Below are 22,435 nucleotides of genomic sequence, written 5' to 3'. Positions count from 1 at the left end.
CTAATTTTTATTTGAGCATTAAGTAATAATATGGAGTCTAGCCATATTACATTTTTTAGCAGCAGCCACAAAGAACATCTACATCTATTTTAGAAATACACAACAAAGAAATGTCAACACCAAAGAAAATGGAAAACAGAAATTGCAATTGTAGGCTCCAAACCTACTTCGCTAATTAGAAGACAAAATCCCCAAACAGCCAGCAAGTTAAACATAAAACCACAGTAAAATTTCACAACCTGTTGTGGAGCTACTTGTTAAAAGCATAAATGCTAATGAAGTAAATACTATAATCTTGGCAAAGCTATCTGCGGCAGAATGTTTTAGAGGCCTATAAAATTAAGGCCAGCATGAAAGAGGTGAATAGGGAAAAGATACTGTTTACAACACTAGAACATTTCATTTTGTACCCCTTGTTATCAGGCAGCAAAGTTACAGCATAAAGGGGAATTTCCTCTTTCCCTGTTCCTGCACCCCCCAGAATACACTATGTATCTGACCTGTGGAACTTCAATGCCGCAGGACATTGTGTAGATCAGAAGTGTAAGTTGAAAGGGAACAAACTAGTGGAACTAGTTGCTCTGTGGACCTTTGAGCCATATATATTGTCAATTACATTCTTACTAATTTATTTTTACACACAAAGAATTATTCATGCTTTTTTAAAGTTGGATTCTACTAATAAGAGAGTCTATCTGTGCTTCCCAATGTGATTTTTCTATGTTACTGTTCTATTTGAATAATGCACCATAGTAAACAGCCAGTGCTAAAATAATGAAATATACTTCCCCTGCTATTATATATACACTTATGAAACCACCAATTCAGTGGTCTGAATAGATTAAATCATCACACTTCATAGATCCTACACGCTGATCTGAGCACATTAGCAGTGCGCTCTTCATTCCTCCAGTTGCAGCCTATGCTTGTATGTTCCTTGTTACACTCTTCTACTGCAGCCACTTCATGCCAGCAGATCTATATTGTTATTATCACCTCTTCCCACATATTTCATACCACTTTTCTCTTCTGCTTTACAGCCAGGAGTCTCTACAACTCCTTATATTCCTTCTTTTTGTACGTGTTCTGGTTATGTTTCTGCACCACGCCTAAAGCCTGGCTTCTCCCCATCAACCCTTGCCATGCTTCAACTTCCTGGTCTCTTCTTGCCTTCTTGCTCCTTTTTATCACCTTCTCAATACCTCAAGGAGTCCACCAACAGCCCCTTCCACTTTCCACTCCAGCTAATTTGAAACCCTGCTTCTTTTATCAATCCTTGATTCCACTGTATCAATGTCTGGTCTGTTAATTTTTTCGCCTTTAAGCAACCCTCTTATTTTTGTTAGAGACCAGTAGTGTTTTCCTGGCAATGAGGTAAGCGTTCGTCTCTGAAACACACAAGAAACAGCAATTGCTGGGAAAAGAATCTTTCTACCATCTTGACTGGGTCTGGCTGGGATGGAGTTAATTTTTAAATTTATTTAAAGGTTATTTATAGCAGCCTGTATGGTGCTGTGTTTTGGATTTTGTGACAAAAACAGTGTTGATAATGCACCAGTGTTTTGGCTATTGCTGCACAGTACTTGTACAGTGTCAAAACTTTCTCTTTTTTTCACTCTGCCTCTCCCTGCCCCCAGCAAATAGATTGGGGTGGGCAAGAAATTTGGAATGGATACAGCTGGGACAGCTGACCCAAACTGGCCCAAGGAATATTCCATACCATATAACAATAACATCAAGCTCAGCAATACAACTGGAGCAGTAGGGGAAGAAGAAAGTGGGTTGGGACATGGAAATTGTGTTCCAGGGTGGCCGTTGCTTGGCTAGGCATTGGTCTACTGGTGTGAGGTGGGAAGTGATTGCCTTTGCATCACTTGTTTTTTTCTCCTCCTTTCCTTCACTTATTAAGCTGTCTTTATCTTAACCCAGTTTTTCTGGCTTTTGCTCTTCCTATTCTGTCCCTGTGCTGCTGGGGGGGTGGAGGAGGAATGAGTGAGCAGCTGTGTGGGTGCACAGCTGCTGGCCAGCTATGTGTGGTCAACACACCATACATCTCAATCAGTTTGGAGGCCCTGATTTCAGGTGGAGACACGGTTTTCCACTATTTCATTTGACACACTATCACTGGAATGTGCTTACTCTCACCTAGAGTATTTCTATGGTTTTACAGTCATTCAGATATGGTATACCAAAACTGTTAACGGTTGTCAAGTTGTGCGACAGACTTCATTCACTTGGCCAATTTGGTTTATCACATCATAAAACATTCTGACAAGGCAATGGTTTCTTAAAAAAAATACCTTTGTTTGTTGTGAACTCGCTGTCTCTAGCTTCTGCAGATCTCACAAAATCAGCTGCCACTATCATTGGTGTGTAACACAAATCGCAACTGTATTTCCTAACCAAGGTTCTGAAAGCCAACCTGCAGACACATGAAAATTAAGGGATAAATAGTAAAGACATTTTTCTGATTAGATATTTTAAAATGCTGTTCTGACATACAGTAGTGTGGGGATGTCCAAGTATAATCATAAGATAAAACATGTCCCATGTCTATCTCTGTCTTAAATAATTAAAGGAAAAAAAGGTAATCATCCCTGTTTTTACAGTCAAGATAAACTTCCTCAGAGAAAATACACTGAAAACAGTTGACATGACAGTTACTTACTTTGAATAGCGGACCATAGGGGCACATACTTTTACAACTTGCCCAGAACGAAACAAATCCATGACATCTTTTAGTTGGCATTGTTTAGTTTCTACGATGTCACCAATCATGTATAATTAACAATGCTTTTAGCATCTGGAAAAACAAACAGTGTTTGCATGTAAGTAATTCAGCTGTTTCTCATAGTCCATGCAGCAAAGCATTAGAGCTTAAACTGGACTTGTGGGATGCTTTACCAAAAAGCAAGAAGTCCCTCACTTGCAGTGTCAGAAACAAGCCTTTTGCCACCACCAGCTATGAACACCAGCCCTGCGCCGGGCGCCCCGTTGTCATTTGTAATAACCCCGCTGTAATACCGTTCTGTTTTCATTCCTCACAGTACGGATCGTTCAGGCTGGAAGGGAGGTCTCCAGCCCAGCCCCTCAGCGCAGGGCCGCCTCCGAGGCCGGAGCAGGGGCTCGGGGCAGCCCCCCCCGCCCCGTCCCACAGGCCTGACAGAAAAAGTTTTTCCTCATGTCCGGCGAGAACCGCCCCTGCTTCAGCCTCAGCTCGCTGTCTCTCGTCCTCCCGCTACAGGCCCAGCTCCCTCCGCCTCTCCCCGCACGGCGGGGGCTGCGGCCCGACCACCCTGGCCTAAGCTCGCTCTCGCGAGTCGGTGCCTGCCGGGTGCCGGAGGCGCCGGCCCGAGGAGCGCCGCGCCGCTACCGCCACAGCCCGCCCGGCTGCCGCCACCTCTCGCTGCGGCCTTCCGCCAGGCCCGGTCCCGCGCTCACCACGTGCGCCAGCGCCCCGCCGCCGCCCGCCCGCTCGCGGGGCGGCCCCGTTCCGTCGCGCGCCTTCGCCATCATCGCCGCGCGCCGCCGCCCGGGAGTGACGCGCGGGTTCCCAGCACCTGCCAGCATGGAGGAGGCGGGGGCAGGCGGCGGCGCGGCCCCGGCCCCGGCCCTCGCCGAGCTGCTGGCGGACGGTGAGGCGCGGCCGCTGGCGGCGGTGGGGGGCCGCGCGCCGCTGGCTCGGCGCGGGCGGGCAGCTCGGCCGCGCCCGGCCGCGCCCCCGCCGGCGGGACCACGTCGGGGGTGCCGTCCGCGGGCGGCCCTGAGAAGGCGGAGGGTCCTTCGTGAGGGCGGCGTTGGGCTGGGCGGGCAGAGCCGGGGGAGAGGCGCCGGTGCTCGGGGACGGGGTGAGGAGGGCGGTGAACCCCCGTGCTGTGAAGTCACGGGAAGTTTCGGCGGCAGAGGGACGGCAGGCGCCGGGGAGGAGTGCTGCCGCGCCAGCTGAGCGCTCCCCTCCTCGGGGAGGAGACCTCCCGCTGCTGGCAGAGGGGTCTTAATGGCGCGGTCGTGCGAGGTGGCGTGTTCACCTGTGGTCGCTTGCTCCTAAAGGGGCAAAACAGTGCACTGAAAGGAGAGACGAAGGTGCTTGGTAATACTAGCACGCGCTGCCTGGAAACTCGGGTCTTGCTTGATCTGAAATCATCCTTGCAGTGTCATTCCTTAATTTAGTATTTTATAAACCAATACCGTTGTAAGAGTCTGGTATGATTTCATGAAGTGGTGTCTCATGCCACTTCGATCCTCAGCGATTTGAAGGTGACTGGTGTGTGTTTGATTACGGGTACAACCTCAACAGCCTCACCCTAGTTACACTGTAAAGTTTGAAGAAGAAGGTAGCGATACTTTTTAGTGTATTCTACTCAAGAAAAGGCTGTGGGGAGTAAAGAAATGTGTGTCTTTTTCACCATTTACAACCCCCTTCCCCCCCAGTCATCGGCTCCAAACTTGTTTCTCTTGATTGTGGTCTCTTCTCAAATAGGTGTCTCATTTGTATTATGTGATGTAGAGAACATATGCTGTTACATTTGGAGAAATTGAAGGTCAGAGAATTGTACGCTTTCGGTCCATAGATATTATTTAACTGTTCTGAAGCATGAAGATAAAATCTAAGTCTTTTTCAGAATGTTATGCTGACTTCTTCAGAGAAGACTTTGATGTGAAAGCTTACACTTCCCAGTCCATCCATCAGGCTGTGATAGCTGAGCAACTAGCAAAACTTGCCCAAGGTATTAGTCAGTTGGATAAAGAGCTTCATTTACAAGTAAGTTTAAAGCGTACCTGTTATATACCCTGACTCTTTCTGAGTGATCATGTCAGCTATCAGAAACGCTGGCCTCTGTTTTGGGGTGACAACTGTGAGAAGATAGGGAGTGATTTAACTTGCATCTTTCATCCTGTGCTGGAGAGTAGCCTAAGCTCTAAGGCTTAGCTTTAGCTGGGCAAATATAACCTATGTTAACACACCTCCACACCTTCAGAAAGGCTTTTCAGTTTGGATAGTAGAAGGCTTTTTCGTAAAATCTATGCAGACACCACAAATCCACAGTGGACCTTGCAGTGAGAACACATGCTAAGTTTGTGTGTAGTTTCAAAACCTGCTTCCTCCCTGCCGCAATTGGTAAATTCTTTGGGAACTGGTTTCTAGATGTCATAAATAGAAAAGAAAATATTAAAAATGTGAATATACATTATTACTGTGTGATTTATAAGCTTACATTTACAATTCTTATATATGAAGGTGTGTTGAAATGTGATTGCTCTGCTGGCTTTAAGATGTCAGCTACGCTGCAGTTACTGACCCTGGTCTCGTTCTGAGCTTGCCGCTTTTGTGAATTAAAACGTGTTCTGAAAACCCTTTCATCTTTAAGGTGTGGCTGCTTTTTCCTGTGTCTACCTAATGTAGGGATAGGGGGTTGGACTAGATGACCTTTAAAGGTCCCTTCCAACCCAAACTATTCTATGATTCTATATGTTACTATTCCTTTCAGGCACACATCCCCGTTTTTCTGTGTTGATTTCTCTATTCTGTTTTTTTTAAGGTTGTTGCAAGACATGAAGACCTGTTGGCCCAAGCAACTGGAATTGAATCCCTGGAAGGTAAATACCGTTATATTATGTTTGCTACTTCTTACAATGGAGGAAGCACTTTTAATACCTGTGCAGGGAACGTCATTCACTGCCAACTTTGGCCCCCAATGTTAAGGCTATGGATCTTACTTCTGAGAAGTAACATGTGGCATCTTTTCTTTGGTGTCAGTAGATGGAGCTCCAGGGAGAAGATTTGGCTGATACTTCTCTGGAATAACTACTTTATAGGAAAACGTATTTTGATAATCAGTTCTGAGCAACTTTAGCAATCAAGTCTTTTTGACCTTTTAATATTTTCTTCTAAATAAGCCTAATTTTGTTGCAACATTAGCTGATATCTGTTGCCCTAAGTACCAAGTTTGTGCATGTTGCATATGCATGTGTTGCAAAGTTTGCAAATCTTAACCAAAGAGGCTTTAACGCATCTTAACTGCATTGAGATATTTTTTTCCTAGTAAGGGGTTACTAAGTTAAATACATACCTTTGTGTTATTCCACTGTTTGGGATCTGGATTTTAACACAAGCTGCTGACTTTCAAAGGCCTTACTTAAGAACCATTGAATCTGTATAGAAAAATGGATGCAGTATATTGTTCTTGTGCCAGGAGGTCATTAGACCTGCCATTCTGCTCTTTGTCACTTGCTGGGAAATTCATATGGTTTTGTTTTTTTTTTGTGCAGAAAGATATTTCCCTCTATAACATGCTAATTTGCATATACTATGGGATCCAAGCATATCCCCTTTTCCCCTTCCATTTTCTAACTTGCTAAGTAATTTATCTTTGTTCCTTCTTCTGCTTCCAGGTTTTGGCATAGCCAGAGAGTTTCTGGTTACTGACAGTTACAGTATCTCCTTAGTCTTTGGAACTTGTTGGATACAGTATTTGATTGTTATCATTTGCATATAGCTATAAAAATAAAGAAATGCTTATTTAATCTAGCAATGGTAGCTCCTGAATAGCTTTTTAAACAGTTGGAAAATTAAGCATAGGAAGACTGGAATCTGCGTTCATCCTCCAAATAAGAAGTAGATAGGAATCTGTAGTCAATCTGGTGATTGATAAATACCTCCCAGTCATGATCTTCAGCAATTTGTGCTCAGTGGAATTGTGTTTTCTGAAATCATGGTTGTTTCTGAAGGCATTCCTTCCTGAAATTGCTCTGAGGAAAGAATGAAGTACTTCAAAACAACTCTTCAGTTATAAAACATTTCTGTAAGGCAGGCGTGGTAAATAATGCGTGTTTTACAGCTAATAACCCAAAGTAAAAATAAAATCTAATGCACCTCAAATTTGTTGAAATTTTTCCATTTACATAGGGTTATGCTCTTTAAGAGGCCTTTTCTATGTGTGAGGGAAGGAGAAGCATGCAGAGGTTCTAATCCTGGAAAGTATATGGTACTTGAGACATCAGTAGAAACTTCACCCTGCAGTTGCCAGGAAAATCAAAAGTGTATGCACACAAAGATGATGTTTTAAGTTTTGCAAAACTTTCTTATCTCTGCCCTGCTTGTGCTGCATGTGATATACGGTCACTGTAGAAGAAATACTGAGTCAAGATTCATAAGAAAAAGAAAAGATGGATGTCAATAGAAATTTTAATTATGAAGTTAGAAACACATAGCTCTTGGTATGTTTATTAAGAAAGTTAGCAAGTGAAGATTATGGAGCTAATTCACAGCATGCAAAATCATTTGGATGTGTGAAAGTGAATCTCATTAAACGTTTCAAATTGACATACCCAGCTTGTAGAGTCCTTTCTTTTTTAGGTCTGTGCACTTTTTTAATGGTACGCTGATCTGGTATACATACTCTTTTCTGTCTGTAGGTAGCTCAATAGATATCTTGAGCTACTTGTTAGCTCAAGATAGGCTAAATAGTATCATCCTGTATCTTATGCAGCAGATGAAGAGGGTAGATTGCCTTTTCACCCATCCTAATTCTGCCTTCTGGCAAGAGGACTGCTGTATGCTTTATAGCAATGTCAGAGTCATAGATGCAGCAATGTCATGCTACTGGCCCTCCCCCATAATTGCAATGTAGAGTAGAAAATTCAGCCTATTTTGCCAACTTTTCACTGTATCTCATATCTTCATCCTCTGATGTGTGAGAATTGCATGCCTACCATTCCATGTATAAATGTCAGAGAACTCCCGAGTCTGTCACTAAGCCAAGTTAATAATTCTGAAATATGGAGAAGATGGGAGTTGGCATATTTACACAAAATACGTGAGATACAGTCCCAGTACAGGACAAGCTGAATAAAACTATTAGCAGTAGTTATGTTTATCTTCCATTTTACTGTATCATATTGCAGTTTTATCCAATTTAATGATGACATGCTTGTAAACAGGGCTTTACAAAAATGTAGTATGTTTGAGAATGCTAACAATAACTGGAACAAAAACAATTTCATAGGCCTGGGTTTGTGTAACTTAATTAAATTCTCAGCAGGCTGATTCCATATTGCAAAAATGACTGCTACCCGTGACTACTTTGTTTGCAATTTAACAAGGAAAGAACAAGCATGCTTGTGGGCTTTCTTTGTGCTGCTTTGCCAAACTAATCTGGAACAAACATGATTAGGGTAGTTTGCTCTGTTTGTAATCTAAATTAGATGACCTCACAATGACATTGATACCTTACTTTTTGCTAAAGATGCTTATGCACAGGAAGAAAACCTTGAAATAGAATTGGTTATCTTCTCAGTCCTCTTTGTTGGTTTCTCTGAACTGTAGTCACTATGTTAAATACATAGTGTTAAATAGGTTGTGCCATTTTTGTATATCATGTTCAGGTGTTTGTACCAGGTTATATGCCTTTGAACAGCAGTCCTGATCATCATTCTCTTAGAAAGCAACATGCTCTAAATATTATTTAAAACTTAACATATGATGAATTTCAGAGTGATACTTCTGTAGGTTTGTGTTCTTTACCAATACATTTTCCATAACATTCAGTAAGTGACCTATTACCTGCTCGGTTTATTTCCAAATGTGCTGTGTTTTATTCTTTTCAATCTGTTTGAATGCTTTGTTGTAAAGGGGGAAACTGGTTTTTTTATGCTAAAGTAGTCTGCAGTAGTTACTAAGATTTGAAGAATAGTTCTTTCTGTAATTGACAAGTGTTCCATGTAAAAATCTGCTTTATTTTGCAGGTGTCCTCCAAATGATGCAGACTAGAATTGGTGCTCTACAAAGTACTGTTGATAGGTATGCCATTCATTACGCGATTAGAAAGTATAAATTCTTAATTGTTCTATCAAGTTATTTATTAATACTGCTATAAATAAATTTCTCTTCTTATTTTTAGAATTAGAGTCAAAATTGTTGACCCCTACAACAAAATAGTGTCTCGCACAGCTCAGCTAGCAAAACTTCAAGTAAGTTCTATTAAAAATGTATTTTTTTAAAAATCTTTTTGAACGTGTTTTTGAATTGTTTCCCAATTGTCAGACATGGGTGGGATTTTCATACTCCAGTAGCCTGTAGTTCGTTGTCAGTATTTTGCAATGAAAGTCAGTATTTGTGTGTCCCTTCATGAGCTACTGAGAAGTGCTTTGTATTGCAAAGTAGGTAACTGACCTTTGCACTAGCTAAGTGAGTTTTTGTAGAGATGGAGGGAAGAGGGAAGGATTATCTGAGTACAGATTAATTAAATTCTCATCACTGTAATTTTTGTATTTAATATTATGGTGCCATTGTGTAGAAGATGCTTTTCTCCTCTAAGTTAATGCATGCTTAACTGCAGCTTAGTAAAGAGTTTGGGAATTAATTCTTTCAAAATAGTCAAGATGCAACTTACAGAGCCAATTGTTGTTCTGGAGTTTTATAAGCCCAGATACATAGTTGTCCCTGTCTTTTGAATATAAGTGGAGTCTACAGGAGAATGTAGATCTCTGTTAAGAGGATAGCAGTAGGAGAGAGCTCATCACAATGATGGTGAGATAAGTGTCAAAACACTTCCATTGTTAATTTTATAATAGTTGAAAACTCTTCCATAGATCTTTAGTCATGTAGCTGCATTCTATTCAGTTTATGGTTTGGAAAGCAACACAACTCCAAATCCACAAGTGTTTCATGAGTTATTGTTTGAACTATTTGTCTTAACAAGTTTACCTTAGCTTTGCAGAACTAGGAACTTATCTTTTAGTAGCTGAAATTTGAGCTGTGGATATACACTCAAGTAGATTGCCATCTGTGGGTGACTGCTGTTGTACAGCAGAGTAGATGAAGCTGCAAACTGTCATGCACTTTCTAGTTTGGGGGCTGGTGGAGCAGCTGCACTAGTCTCTCAGCTGAAGTTCTACTATTTTCTACATTACTTTCAGTAGCCGTAAAGTTCAGCAGGAAGCTCTTAACACTCTGTTCAGCCAGTTTGTCCAGCTGCTTCTCCTGTTCTTTTCAACTCCAGCTGTTACTGTTTATGCTACTGGGTAAAACTTCCATGACTTCCATGTGGCAGGTTAGGTGCAGATTATTTTGTTCTCTGATGTATGTTGCAGCTGTAGAAAGGGTTGTGGGAATTTGGGGCTAAAGATGAAGATCATTTCTGCCCTGACCTTACACAAAGTCAAACTGCAGAAGGATGTCTGAGAAGAATGAGTCCCTGAACTTAGGAAATGTTTCTTGGGTGCTCTTTCTTCCTCTTTGCTGTAGCAGGGTTACATGGATTTTCCTGTGCTGTGAAAGCAGCATTACTCAGCCTGTGCCAGGGAATTTGTAATACCTGTTTTTTCTTGGCTCTAAGTCAGAAAAAAGAGGTGCAGGGTAAGGGGAGCCTGCTAGGCTACCCTTCCTAGCATCCAAATCCACTTACCTCAGTGTAGAAAGAGGAATGATGATTCCAGCGTCTCTGCCAGTGAGAGTCCGTTCTCAGCACAAGAGCTGCTGTCCCTTCTTGTATTGGCAGATACATAGCGAGTGCTTTATGTTGCACTACACTGCTGGGAGGAGTTGAGGGTCAGGACACCTGAATTATGAGATGAAGCTGGACTTAGGAAGAGTTGAGTCAATAGGCCTTTGAAATTTCAACCCTCCTGCCTCCCCAAGATGCACTGCTGTTTTGTCTCTTTACCTGGCTGCCTTGTTTGTTCAGGAAGGAAGGGCAACAGCACAGCAAACAATTCACTTCCCAGCAGTGGCAGGGCTTAGGACATGAAATTGCTCCCAAATGCAAGACTTGTGGCATGGGACACTTCCAAACTTGCTAATTTTATCAGTTGATGTACAGTTGGTAGAATAAGTAGAAAAAGGTAGATGACTGATAACAGAGGTTGCTCTCTGTCAAAACCTGTAGGGTTGGCAGGTAGGTTTTGCTGAACTGTGTGGTGTTTAAGGGCCTCTTGTACTCATGATGGTATTATTTTAGTGCTTCTACATTGATTGTTGTGGGACTGCTCACAAACTGAAGGAATATTTGGCTTGCATGAAGCTGGATTTTGCCATCCTTAATTGTTTTTAATATAGTCTGGCTTTTTCATAAACATTCTCACTGCAAATTCATTGTCAAACTTCAAATCTAGTCCTGAATTCTAAACCTCTGCTGTGTGCTTATGTATATTATGTCTTGCTCTGCTCTTAGAGCTTCATGGCATCCCAAGGGAGCGGCAGATTCACAAAGCTTACTTCCTACTTTAAATCATACTGTCCTCTTCTGAGTCTTTCCATAGTAGATCACAAGCTAAATGGGAATAGTTAACAGCTTAAATATATAGGCAGAGTTTGTCTTTCAGGGGGTTATTTTCTGTGCAGCTCTGTTTAACCAAGTGTTTCTACATGTTCTCTTAATTTCAGATATCTGTGTTTAAAAATCCTTATAAGAGCCAAATTTTTAAAACCTTTTAGAAGAATAATCATTCTGTATTTTAAAGTTATTCTCTCTTTAAAATATTCACCAGTAGCAGATTTCATCCAGGTGCTACCATAACTAAATAGTAAATGTAGTCTGAAGATAGTGGACTGTCTCATCTTTCTTCAGGTTTCTGTTATATATACATTCAATTACATTATGATCTAGATATATGCAATTGCATACATGAGCTACGCACGGGCACATTTTCAAGTGGTCCTCTCTTTATAATTAAGTCTTCTTTCGATAATTTCTTAACTTGAGATTAAGAGTAAGAGGGTATTTGATTACTCGAATTGTAGCAATATTGTCTGTTAATGTTGATATGTTGCTTTAAATTTCAGGAGATAACTAACATGTAATCTCCAGAAAAATCGGGTTTTATTTTTAATGTTACTAAAACCACTGGGACCAACTCAGGGCACTGGCCTTTTCCAAATTAATTCTTGCTTGAGCAGTAGAATTAATTCCTTCTTGGATGAAAGCTTCTCCTTTCGAAAAGCATACTATATCAACTCAGGAAGGGAATGTTTCCTGAATTAAGTCAAACTTCTGTTATGCAGGTGGTCAGGTTAGAAGATCTAGCATCTGTGAACAACTCCACTATTAGATAAAATTTTTTATTTCTGTTACACGTTCCTTATATATTGCATTCTTTTACAGCGATTGGGAGTTTTATTAAGTTGAACAACTCATGTAAATGGAAATACTTGGGTGAAACAGAATCTTTGTCAAGGGCACAATGCAGTAGCAATCACTGTGAAGTTAAGAGTGCATCTTCGGTGTCTTTGGATTTTTCTCCTTCCTTCTAATTCACAGGGCCAGAAGTTAAAACTTTTTTTTGCTCCCATATCTAAATGTAACTTTGCCCATCCCTTATTCAGTTTGATAGTCCTTTTAAAAGATTGTTTCTTGGGATAGGAGATAATGAGCAACAATCAAATGAAAAAGAAATAATCTTTTGGCATGTAAAGTAAAAGATGGTCAGAAGATAACTGAAGTTGAATTCCTAGGGGAAAACATTAGCCAGAGGTACACAATTGGATTAGAGAGTAATTAAATTTGAAAGCAAAGTAGTAATACTATGCCCTCTTATTTGGCGAAGCACAGTGCACTATATAAAAAGCTATTTTTGATTCATCTTGCAGAAATTTAGTTCACAGATATGAAAGTGATATGTCAATCAAGATTTTTCTAATTAAAGAAATGAATTAATAAAAACTAATACGTTAATCTCTCAAAGTAGGATAAGCCCCACTTGGTTCTCACTAATGGTAATAGAAATCATGTGGTTAAGTTGCCTTAGAATGCTTAGGAAACTTGCACTTCAGACTTACGTGATACAGAGCCAAAAGCAGCGAGAGTGTGCTTTCAGTGGTTTGCCTCAGTGGGGCTTTTTCTAATTTTTCCTTTTTTTTTTTGTCTTGATGTTTAATAAAATTAAACTATAAATATTTGTGTTTTGATTGGTTTGTGCTGGCATAGGGAGGAGACTGACAAGTTGTGCAGTCCACCGAGTATTGGTTGAAATGACTCACTTGTGTGTGTTTTCATATGTGTACTTTAACATTAGTTTTCAAGACATTAACTTGAGTCTAAAAAAGACGTTCAAAGTCTGTCAGATATTAAATATTTTTTAAAGTAATTTTAATTTAATTTTGATATCCATAAGGTAAATATTTCAGGAGGCTTTGTCTTCAGTACCAGGGGAAATACCTCAGAACAAGTATGTCTTACTTGTTCCAAATTTCTCATTTACCTCTCTTGTTAATCTGATTGCAGATGATGGACTGCACCTGTGATTGTACTGAAATCCCCACACTTTTTACCTTCTCCTGAATTGCATTTCTGAATTCTAGTTTAGATGTTACCCACTCCAGAATGTTGCTTCTCCCGTAGCATGTACCTCCTAGCCCCACTGACCCAATCCAGCCCTGGAGGAACTCTACACTTGATGTAACTCTTACTGTTTCTCTGTCTCCATTATTTACTGCGTAGAAGGAGAAGACCTGTTTCAAAATCTTTGTTGAGGGAAAAATTATGAAACTACTATGTTTGATTCAGATGTCAGCAATGCCTTTTTTTCTAAATGGGTGCTAACGAAAACATACAGAAATATGTTTCCTGAAAATTTACATATGCATCCATATTCTTAATTGTTAGCCAAGAACGCCATGTATTTTAATAAACCTGTGAAAGAATGTGAACTGTTCGGATCAATATTTGATTGGCAAGGCCAACTTCTTAATTTTACTAAAGCTTGCAGAGGGGAGGAATATTGAGGAGAGATGCACAATGTAAAATAAAGCTCACTTCTAGTTAGAAATAGAACATGTCTCTGTCATAGGGTTCTGAGTTTCCTTTTTTTTTTTTACTAGTAATGACAGCATAATCTCTGTGAATGTTATTACTAGCTTTTGAAAGTATTGTTCTATATTACATAAAATTATGTTAAAAATTCTGAAAAAAGGGATTTCAGTGTTCTAAAGTTCCTTGTTTTTATTCACATTCATATTTCCTTTTTTGGTTAAAATATTTACATATTTGAGGCCTAATACTATGTGATCGTAATGTACTGATAATATCCCCTTAATGCTATGATTTCTCTGCAGGCTGCCTGTGACTTGCTGCGGAGGATAATACGCATCTTGTATCTCAGTAAGAGACTTCAAGGGCAACTGCAAGGAGGAAGCAGAGAGATAACAAAAGCTGCCCAGAGTCTCAATGAACTTGGTGAGTCCTTCTTAGTTACTTTTAGAGGCATTTTTAGCTTGCACTGGTATGACTCACACTAGCGTTTGACTTAAAAAACAAAGAAACCCTCAAAACTTTTTACCATGGTTCTTGCTGTCTACTTTGAATTGAGAAATAGTATGGACAGAACTCAATAGTACCTTCAATTTTTTCATATGACTTCTGTAGATAGAAGTATTTAATAACATGAAAATTCTATGATAATAACTTGTGTTCTTCTGGGCAACATTTTTTTTGTGAAGCAATTAATTTCTTATTGGTTTGTGTTTGTATAAAATGCCTTCAGAGGCAGGAGATATATATTTAGCTTTTGGAAGACATTCACTGCAATAAGGCATAGTCTGAATTACTGTTTAAATCCTAAAAGAAAATTATTGGCCCTGCGACCTTTATGAAAGCCGTATGTGATACGATATACAGATACCTAACCTAATTCAGATACTGGAAGCATTCTGCTGCAGTAGTGACTAATTTACCTTGTATATTATTGGCTTCTAGGAAGAATGATGAAATAGTTCTCATGAAGCTCATGTTATGTTGCTAGATTGTTTTCTGTACTTGAGCTAGCTTGTGTACTTCCGCACTGTGCTGCAGGATGCAGTGAGGAACATCCCATTAGTCTTAGAGATCAGTCGCTGGTGTTGTATATGGTATCTTGCCAGCTGTTTCTCCTTTAGTTTAATGGTATTCAAATTTTGGCTTCCAAAAATAGGTTGTGGGAGGGCCGAACTATCAAACATTCAGAATCATCCTGAGGTTTATTGTGCATATTTGTCACTACTGCTCTTTTTATACTGTGTAATCAAAAAATTATTAGACAGTGACTTAGTCTTATAATTAGCAGATGCTGTGTTGCAAAGGGAAAGTTTTTGTATTTATTTAGTATATCAGTTTGACTGAAGCACTTAAGCAATTGTAGCATTCTAAGCTAGAATATTTTTTCTAATTTTCTATTTTTTCTAATTTTTCATTTTCTTTCCATTTTGGTCTCCCCTCACATCTTCCGGATATATAAAGTAATACTGTCTTTTAACTACCTGAATTACAAGCCTTGTGGGATTAATCTGAATGGTAGATCCTATTAAAATAATTAGTACAATTTAATGGTAAAATCTGAGATGTTTATCTTGTGTCATTTTTAGGATTTCTTTCTTTTAAAGAAAATGCCTTTTATTGCTCTCCTTCCTCTCTTTTTTTTTTTTTCTTTCACCGTTTTAAAAAAGAGCTTCCACTTTCTTCTGTAAAGTGTCACAGTCTTTTGAGTTTCTTGTTTTCAAATACTTGGTCTTTTCCTGAAGCTTAGAAAAGTCTGAGTAATTATTATTGTTAAAGATGAAGGGAAACGTGTCCCCTTAGGAAGCCCTTTTGAGTTTCATCCTACAGTCCGTAGGGGGGGAGCCAAGGCTTGTGGTCCTTAATTTAATCCTTAATTAATCCTTAATTCTGGATGGTTTATGGCCAGGTTTACCTTATCCCTTGTCTACTGTCATTTCTCTCTCCCTCTCTTTTCCTGGTATCTCTTCCTTTCTTCTCTCTTACCTCTCCATCTGCATCCCTCCCTCATCTTTTGGCTATCTGCTCTTTGTTATGCTCTGCTGCCCACCTTGGCTGGTCTGAATTCTTATTGCCTCCCAGCTGGCCATGACGCCCAGCACCCAAGTGGATGGGAACACCCCACTGAGGAGTGGTGGACTGGAGGTGTCTGTCCTGTGTGATGAGGTGGTGGCTTACTGGGTATGGGGTAGCTCTGTTCAGAGGGGAGGAGAGTGCGCAGTGGCTGGAGTGAACGCATTTCAGGGTTCCGCAGTGGGAATCAGTGGGAAGGTGGTGTGTTGCACGGAGGCTGGATTTTGGAATATGGCTGGGGAAGCACCGTGCTGTGCTTCTGGCCTTGGAAAGCATTGGGATGTGTGGCAGATGTAGGGTGGAGGTGGTGGTGGCGTGGAGCAGGAGAGCAGTGAGGCTACGGCGACTTGGGGTGAGGTTGTGGAAATGCTGTGCTTCAGAAAGATGGGAAGTGTGATGTAGTGCTCTGTGGCGTCGGGAGGGTGGGAAGCATGGGGAACAGACACTGGGCACTGGTTATTTGGTGGTGAGATAGGAAAGCTTTGGGAGGGCTTGGGAAGTACTACAACATCTGATGGTAGTAAATAGGCGGTAGACATGAGTGGTGTGAAAGCCTGGTATTGGACAGGGAGCTCTGCATCATGGAAGCTTGCTTTTGAATTGGGGATCATGGCCAAGATGAATAGTAATTTGTGTTTTTAGCCAGGTATTTCTGAATATCCCTTTCAGCTCTCATTCAGGGAAAAATTCTTCCTGTTGTTTGTTACCTTTCTGTTGTACGTGTGGTACAATATAATTTCTGCTTTGTTGAAATCTGCAGCACTGTGATATCACTGTGAAAGCTTTGCACCTTCTATGATACAATATACCTTTTATTGCTTATAGGTTATTCTGGGTGGATTCTTGGGATAACTGGCCATTTATTTTTATGTACTGTTACACTCTGTGTGTATGTTTGGGGGACACAAACGTGTGTGTGCCTGTTTAGGTATATGTATTCAACATATATTTCCTCAGCAAATCTATGTTAGTTCACTTACAGCTTTTACTTAGATGTGTCTTGAAGTTTATTTTGCAGTGATGGGAAAAGATATGATAAAAATATAAAATCTTGGGATTAGATACAGGTCAATCAGAGGAACTACAAGAAACAGTAGCTTTTACTGAGAAGGGTTTTTTTTTTTTATTGAACACTTTGTTAAGTTGCTAGTAGTCTGCAGATCTCCAGCTTCAGTGGATGGTGTTAGGAACTTCACTCTGAAAGCATTTGGTAATATTTTCACTGAGATCTCTACTTAAAGCTAAAGTAGATCTAAAATTCCTCTGTGTTGGACTTTCACATTCTTTGAAATTAACCTCCCACTTTGGGACAGTAAAAAGAAAAACTGAATTCCCTCTGTAATTTCTAGAGATTAAATGTGATTAATATGTGTGTGTGTGTGTGTATATGAATACATATTAAAAAAAAAAAAAACAACCCCAAACTTTCTTCTGCAACTCCTCCACCTCCCAACACACTTCTTTGGGTTCTCTAGCAAAGTAGAAACAGAACTGTGATAGTCCATTGAATAAGCTATTAGCTGCTTCTCTAGCAATGATTCTTCATATTATACAATCCAATTCAGTGTATGGATGGGTAAAGCAAGTGGCATAGTCAGATGTTGCACAGTGCCTAATGCAGCGAATTACATGCCCTGACTGCACTTCTTGGTGATATTTTAATACAAATATTTTATAAAGTGAAAAAGAAACATTCCTAATCAGGTTTAAACAATAGAATGTGACAAGAAAATGGTACACTGTATACAGTTCCCTTTCACAGAAGGAATTCTGCAGGTATTAAAAAATCTGCTGTCTTCTATGTGGGTATGCAGAAATTACTGTCAGTAACAGTGGCCAGTAGCTGATCAGATGAAGACAAAAAAAATTCTTAGTTGTGCAGTGAAAGGCTAGCTTGACTGTGGACAGGTTGTTAATTCCATCTATCAGTTACAGAGCTAGCTCTGGACAGCAAAGGATTTATATCTTTTGCTTGTTAAATACCTATAACAGATGTCATCATTATTCATATAAATGCCTAGACTTCTTTTAATTATAATAAACTCCTAGTCTCTGTATATGGTTGTATTATAATTTATTTCACAGCAAGTGAATTTATTTGCTTGAATGACCTTGTGAGCATATAATACTTGTAGGCAGGCTCTCACAGCAGCCATAATTTTGCTTTTGTAAACTCAGAGTTAGTCTGTGACTAAGCTGTGCAGCCATAAAATGAAGGGGAAGGAGTCTATTGAAATACGTTTTTGGGTGTCTTCAATATAGAATTTGCTCCAGGGCAATACTACCTTCCGTGTAACTTAGGAGAAGAGAGAGTGGAGGAAGATAGGACTATGACCTTACTTTAAAGCTAAATAATTCTAGAGAAAAGGCAAAATATTGTCAGTTACAGAAGTCTAGCTAAAATGGAGAAAACCCTACATATGTATTGTGTTCTTTATAAAGAGGGAGCAAGGCTTACACATGGCAGTTATTTAGGCTTAACATGACAATAGAAGACAAGGGAAATTCAAAGAAATACAGCTCAATTTTGATGATACTTGTAAAGATGTGTAGCTTAGATGGAGAAAATGGAAATTAGTGAGGATATGCATGATACTAGGTGAAATATAATTTGAAAGACCTTTTTTGGCTATGCCTGGAAAGCCTCCTTGTAGCTGGCGTAATGTAGGTGGTGGTAGCCCTGTCTTCTAAAGTGCACTCCAGAACTAGTGACATCCGACCAAAGGTGACAGTGATCTTGGGCCTGAAAAATTCTCGTGTGGAGGCTAGAAAAAAATTTGACTTAGCGCCTTTCTAAAGTAAACAAAATGTGTCATGATATCATTTAAACAACAAAAAGCCTGGATATAGCCGATGTATCTGTTAGAATAAAAATTAGGGGAAATGGGAGGAGGAAAATGACCTCTTGTCTGCCTGCCTTAATGGGAATTGCTTTGGTGGAACCTTGTCTTCGTCCAGTATTGAGGTTTCTCTGTTTCAGTGTGCTTTTCTGGTATTCCTACTACATGTAGTACCCTGGAGTTTCCACTGAAAGGGAACACCATTGTAAAGACTGTGAAGTTATCTATAGTATTACATCTGTTGTCACCCAGTTTGTGTCATGCAGTAATACAAAATAATGCTTGATAGAGGGAGAGAATTAAATTTCTTCGTGAAAATTCAGTTTCTTTTTACACTTAGTTCTTGTAGTTATGTCTTGTAGTAATGTCACATGGTCTGTGTTTTCCCCATCTTTGAAATTGCTTATGACATTAAGTAGAGCAAAATCTTTCCAAATATTTTAAATCTGAGAAGTCTACTTTTTCTCTTCTTTTTCTCTGTTGCTGTTAAAACATGGACCTGTTCCACAGAAAGGAGAATGTGTTCCTTTGTGTGCATATGTATATATGTTTATGTATATAAATATTAATAAAAATAAATATAAACAGTATCTGTATTCATCCTAATGTATTGCAACTGCTTTTCAGAGTAATCTCATTGTTCTTAGTGGTTATCTTTGAGAACTCCTGGGGAGAGAGATGAGATTCCAGAAGATGGGAGAGCTTGCTTTATTGAAAATAGAACTCACTGACTCTTCTTTTATTTAGACAACTTAAACTAACTTGACTTCCATAAGCAAAGAAACTCTAGAACAAAAAAACTATTTGTAGGAGTCTAGAATATAAAAGTGCTATTAAACAGTAGGCCACATAGATTTATCAAGAATGAATCCTGTTTAACCAACCACATTTTCTTTGTTGGCAGCATAACAGGTCTCAGAACTAGAGACATCAATGTTTGTCTTGTAGTTTGATTTTAATAGGGCTCTTGACACCTTGTCACACTAGCAGGATCAGCAATGTAATCCAGATGAAAATGTTCTGCAATGAATGCAGAAGTTTTAAGAAAGCCGTACCCCAAAAGTCGTCATCAGTTGTTCACTGTTGCCCAGCAATATATCAAGTGGCGTTTTGTTGAAATGTGTTCTGCAGCTGGCTCGTATTTTCATTAATGATTTGAGTGATGTAATATGGTATATCCTTATTAAATTTACAAGTAATAATCAAGGAGAGAAGAATGGAAAGTATGTTGGAAAATAGGATTAGAATGAAGAATATTCTTGGCAAATTGGAGATATGTCTTAGCTGAACTGATTTCATTTCTCTTCCAGACAAGTGCAAAGTCCTAGCAATAAATAGTGGTAGTTAACAGCGGGAATAGGAGAAATGACTGTATGGATAACAGTTCTGCAGAGAGCCTTGACAGTTCCTCACGAATTGAGTGCAAGCCACTTGTTCATTTGTTTTGTAGCAGCATGACATTGTTGGCAATGAAATTTGTACTGATCTTTATAAGGAAGGGTGCTGTGTGCAAGGCACTTGAAAAAAATCTTTTGTTCATGCTTCAGCTGGAGTATCAAGTCCCTTTTGAGGCACCTCATTCGAGGAAGATGTAGGTTAATTGGAGAAAGTCCTAAGTACAGCGGTAATGATGGCTGAAGGTCCCGAGAATCGGCAGTGGGCGGAGGAACTGAAAGTGTGTGGTTCTTTGGTTTGGAGAAGAGGGGTCTGAGAGGCAGAGTAACATTCTTCAGATAAATAAAAGTTTTTCAAGTGGGAAGGGAGTAATGGCTCTCCATATCCACTGTGATCGAAACAGTAAGTAATGGGCCCGAAATGAAGCAAAGAAAATTTTTATCTAAAATCTTAGGAGAGGTTTCTGCCAGTAATGGTAATTTCAGGGGAGCTGTGAAGTCAGTATTTGAAGCTTTTTTAAAAGCAGTTTAGACAAAGCATGTATCAGGAATAGTTCAGATACAGATGGTGTAGCCTTGAAGCAGGAGGACTGAGTAAGCTGACCTGCTACCAGTCCTTTGTTTCTCTCAGAGATGCTCCTGGCCCCCCCCCCAACTCTGTTAATAGAAAATCTATTATAGGGAAGTTTTGGGTTTGGTTTTTGGTGTTTTTTTTTTTTTAAATTGGACTGCTTGATGTAAAATTTGCTTTCCACAAGTTGGTTTGTTGGGCACTGTGCCCAGATACCTCCTGGAATATTAGGACAGTGTGACTGGAAAATTCATGCCATCACTTTAGTTCAGCCTCTTCTTACCACTCCTTCAGATGAAATAGTAGATGAATCTCCTCAAAGACCTTCAGCTCACCCCTCTGACACAATTACTTCTCTTCTGGTTACTTACTATGTGACTGACATTCAAGTTAACTTCACACACTTCATCATGTTACTGGAGTGCTGCAAAAATTGACCCTTAAAACTGTTATTCTCTAGGAAATGCAGTGAGCAGAAGGAAGGTGGTACTGACTATGTGAATGTAAATGTTGTGTATCTAATTTTTTTTCCTTTGCCAGGAAAGAAGGCAAGCTATCCATTTCTCAGTGACTTAACTGTTTTTAAGAAAGATGTTAATTTACTCCTGTAAGTTTTTAATCATAGAATAGTTTGGGTTGGAAGGGACCTTTAAAGGTCAGCTAGTCCAACCCCCCTGCAATAAGGAGGGACATCTTCAACAAGACCAGGTTGCTCAGAGCCCCGTCCAACCTGACCTTGAATGTTTCCAGGGATGGGACATCTACCACCTCTCTGGGCAACCTGTTCCAGTGTTTCACTACCCTCATCGTAAAAAATTTCTTCCTTATATCTAGTCTGAATCTACCCTCTTTCAGTTTAAAACCATGACCCCTTGTCCTATCACAACAGGCCCTACTAAAAAGTCTGTCCCCATCTTTCTTATAAGCCCCCTTTAAGTATTGAAAGCTGCAATAAGGTCTTCCCGAAGCCTTCTCCTCTCCAGGCTGAACAACCCCTCACAGGAGAGGTGTTCCATCCCCCTGATCATTTTCATGGCCCTCTTCTGGACCCGCTCCAACAGGTCCGTGTCTTTCTTATGCTGAGGTCTCCAGAGCTGGACGCAGTACTCCAGGTGGGGTCTCACCAGAGCGGAGTAGAGGGGCAGAATCACCTCCCTCGACCTGCTGGCCACGGTTAATATTTGGGAACGATGATGACTAAGCACTGCTAGTCAGTATTCTGGAAACAACAGTTTTAATTTGTTGAAAATTGATTTTAGTAGTAACTGTTTGTACTTGTTTGTTTTATAGCGATTATCTCATCCATATCTATTGCAAGTTGGAATTATCTGTACCTATTGTTTCCACAGTGTGCCTTATTAATTGGGTATTAGAATAGTGTAAATAATCTGACCAAAACAGGGAGACTTATTCTGAAGTGATTGCAGATTGGCTGACTGTAATATTTGTCCTTCAGGTTAAATATCATTGTATAAAAACTGTTTCTTTTTAACTGCTGCGGTTTTTGAAGTAACATTAAATGTGTTATGTGTCTCTACACAAGTATTACTAAATTTGCAATAGTAAGCTGTCTGAACACCTGCCATAGATACTATGGTAGCTATCTTTCACTGCTGCCTCCTTCCCATATCATATTGAAGAATTTAGAGTGTACGATTGCCAAGCCAGATCTTGTGTTGAATCAAACTGCAATTAAAGTGAGGAAGGACTTGGTTACTATCATGTCAGTGAGGTCTTTCACTGCTTGTACACAGAGCAGACAGATTTGTTGATACTAATATTGCTGTGCACAGTTTCTCGTAAGAATCAACA

At 39.8% G+C, this 22,435-nt stretch overlaps 2 protein-coding genes across 4 annotated transcripts in view; one reads left to right on the top strand and one right to left on the bottom strand.

The window, feature by feature from the left end:
- Nucleotides 1-3,495, bottom strand: part of DUS4L (dihydrouridine synthase 4 like) — a 42,172-nt gene extending 38,677 nt beyond the window's left edge. For 2 of the 3 annotated variants that reach the window (XM_076328728.1, XM_076328695.1), the window contains exons 1-3: nucleotides 3,442-3,495; nucleotides 2,669-2,803; nucleotides 2,301-2,422 (exon numbers count right to left, since the gene is read on the bottom strand). In XM_076328728.1, the coding sequence (XP_076184843.1) occupies nucleotides 2,301-2,422; nucleotides 2,669-2,778 (232 nt within the window). In that variant the 5' untranslated portion in view covers nucleotides 2,779-2,803; nucleotides 3,442-3,495. Of the gene's footprint in view, nucleotides 1-2,300; nucleotides 2,423-2,668; nucleotides 2,804-3,400 lie in introns of all 3 variants that reach the window. The other variant, XM_076328702.1, reaches the window with a different exon arrangement.
- A 61-nt stretch (nucleotides 3,496-3,556) lies between these two features.
- COG5 (component of oligomeric golgi complex 5) overlaps nucleotides 3,557-22,435 on the top strand; it is a 193,272-nt gene continuing 174,393 nt past the window's right edge. Inside the window, exons 1-6 of the mRNA XM_076328661.1 lie at nucleotides 3,557-3,635; nucleotides 4,623-4,762; nucleotides 5,541-5,598; nucleotides 8,746-8,800; nucleotides 8,901-8,970; nucleotides 14,051-14,171. Coding sequence (XP_076184776.1) covers nucleotides 3,569-3,635; nucleotides 4,623-4,762; nucleotides 5,541-5,598; nucleotides 8,746-8,800; nucleotides 8,901-8,970; nucleotides 14,051-14,171 — 511 coding nt within the window. The 5' untranslated portion in view covers nucleotides 3,557-3,568. The remainder of the gene's footprint in view (nucleotides 3,636-4,622; nucleotides 4,763-5,540; nucleotides 5,599-8,745; nucleotides 8,801-8,900; nucleotides 8,971-14,050; nucleotides 14,172-22,435) is intronic.

The sequence above is a fragment of the Aptenodytes patagonicus genome, chromosome 1 (assembly GCF_965638725.1).
Source record: "Aptenodytes patagonicus chromosome 1, bAptPat1.pri.cur, whole genome shotgun sequence".
Lineage (NCBI taxonomy): Eukaryota > Metazoa > Chordata > Aves > Sphenisciformes > Spheniscidae > Aptenodytes > Aptenodytes patagonicus.
Note: the sequence above shows the minus strand (reverse complement) of the source record. Positions and strands in the feature narration are given on the sequence as shown.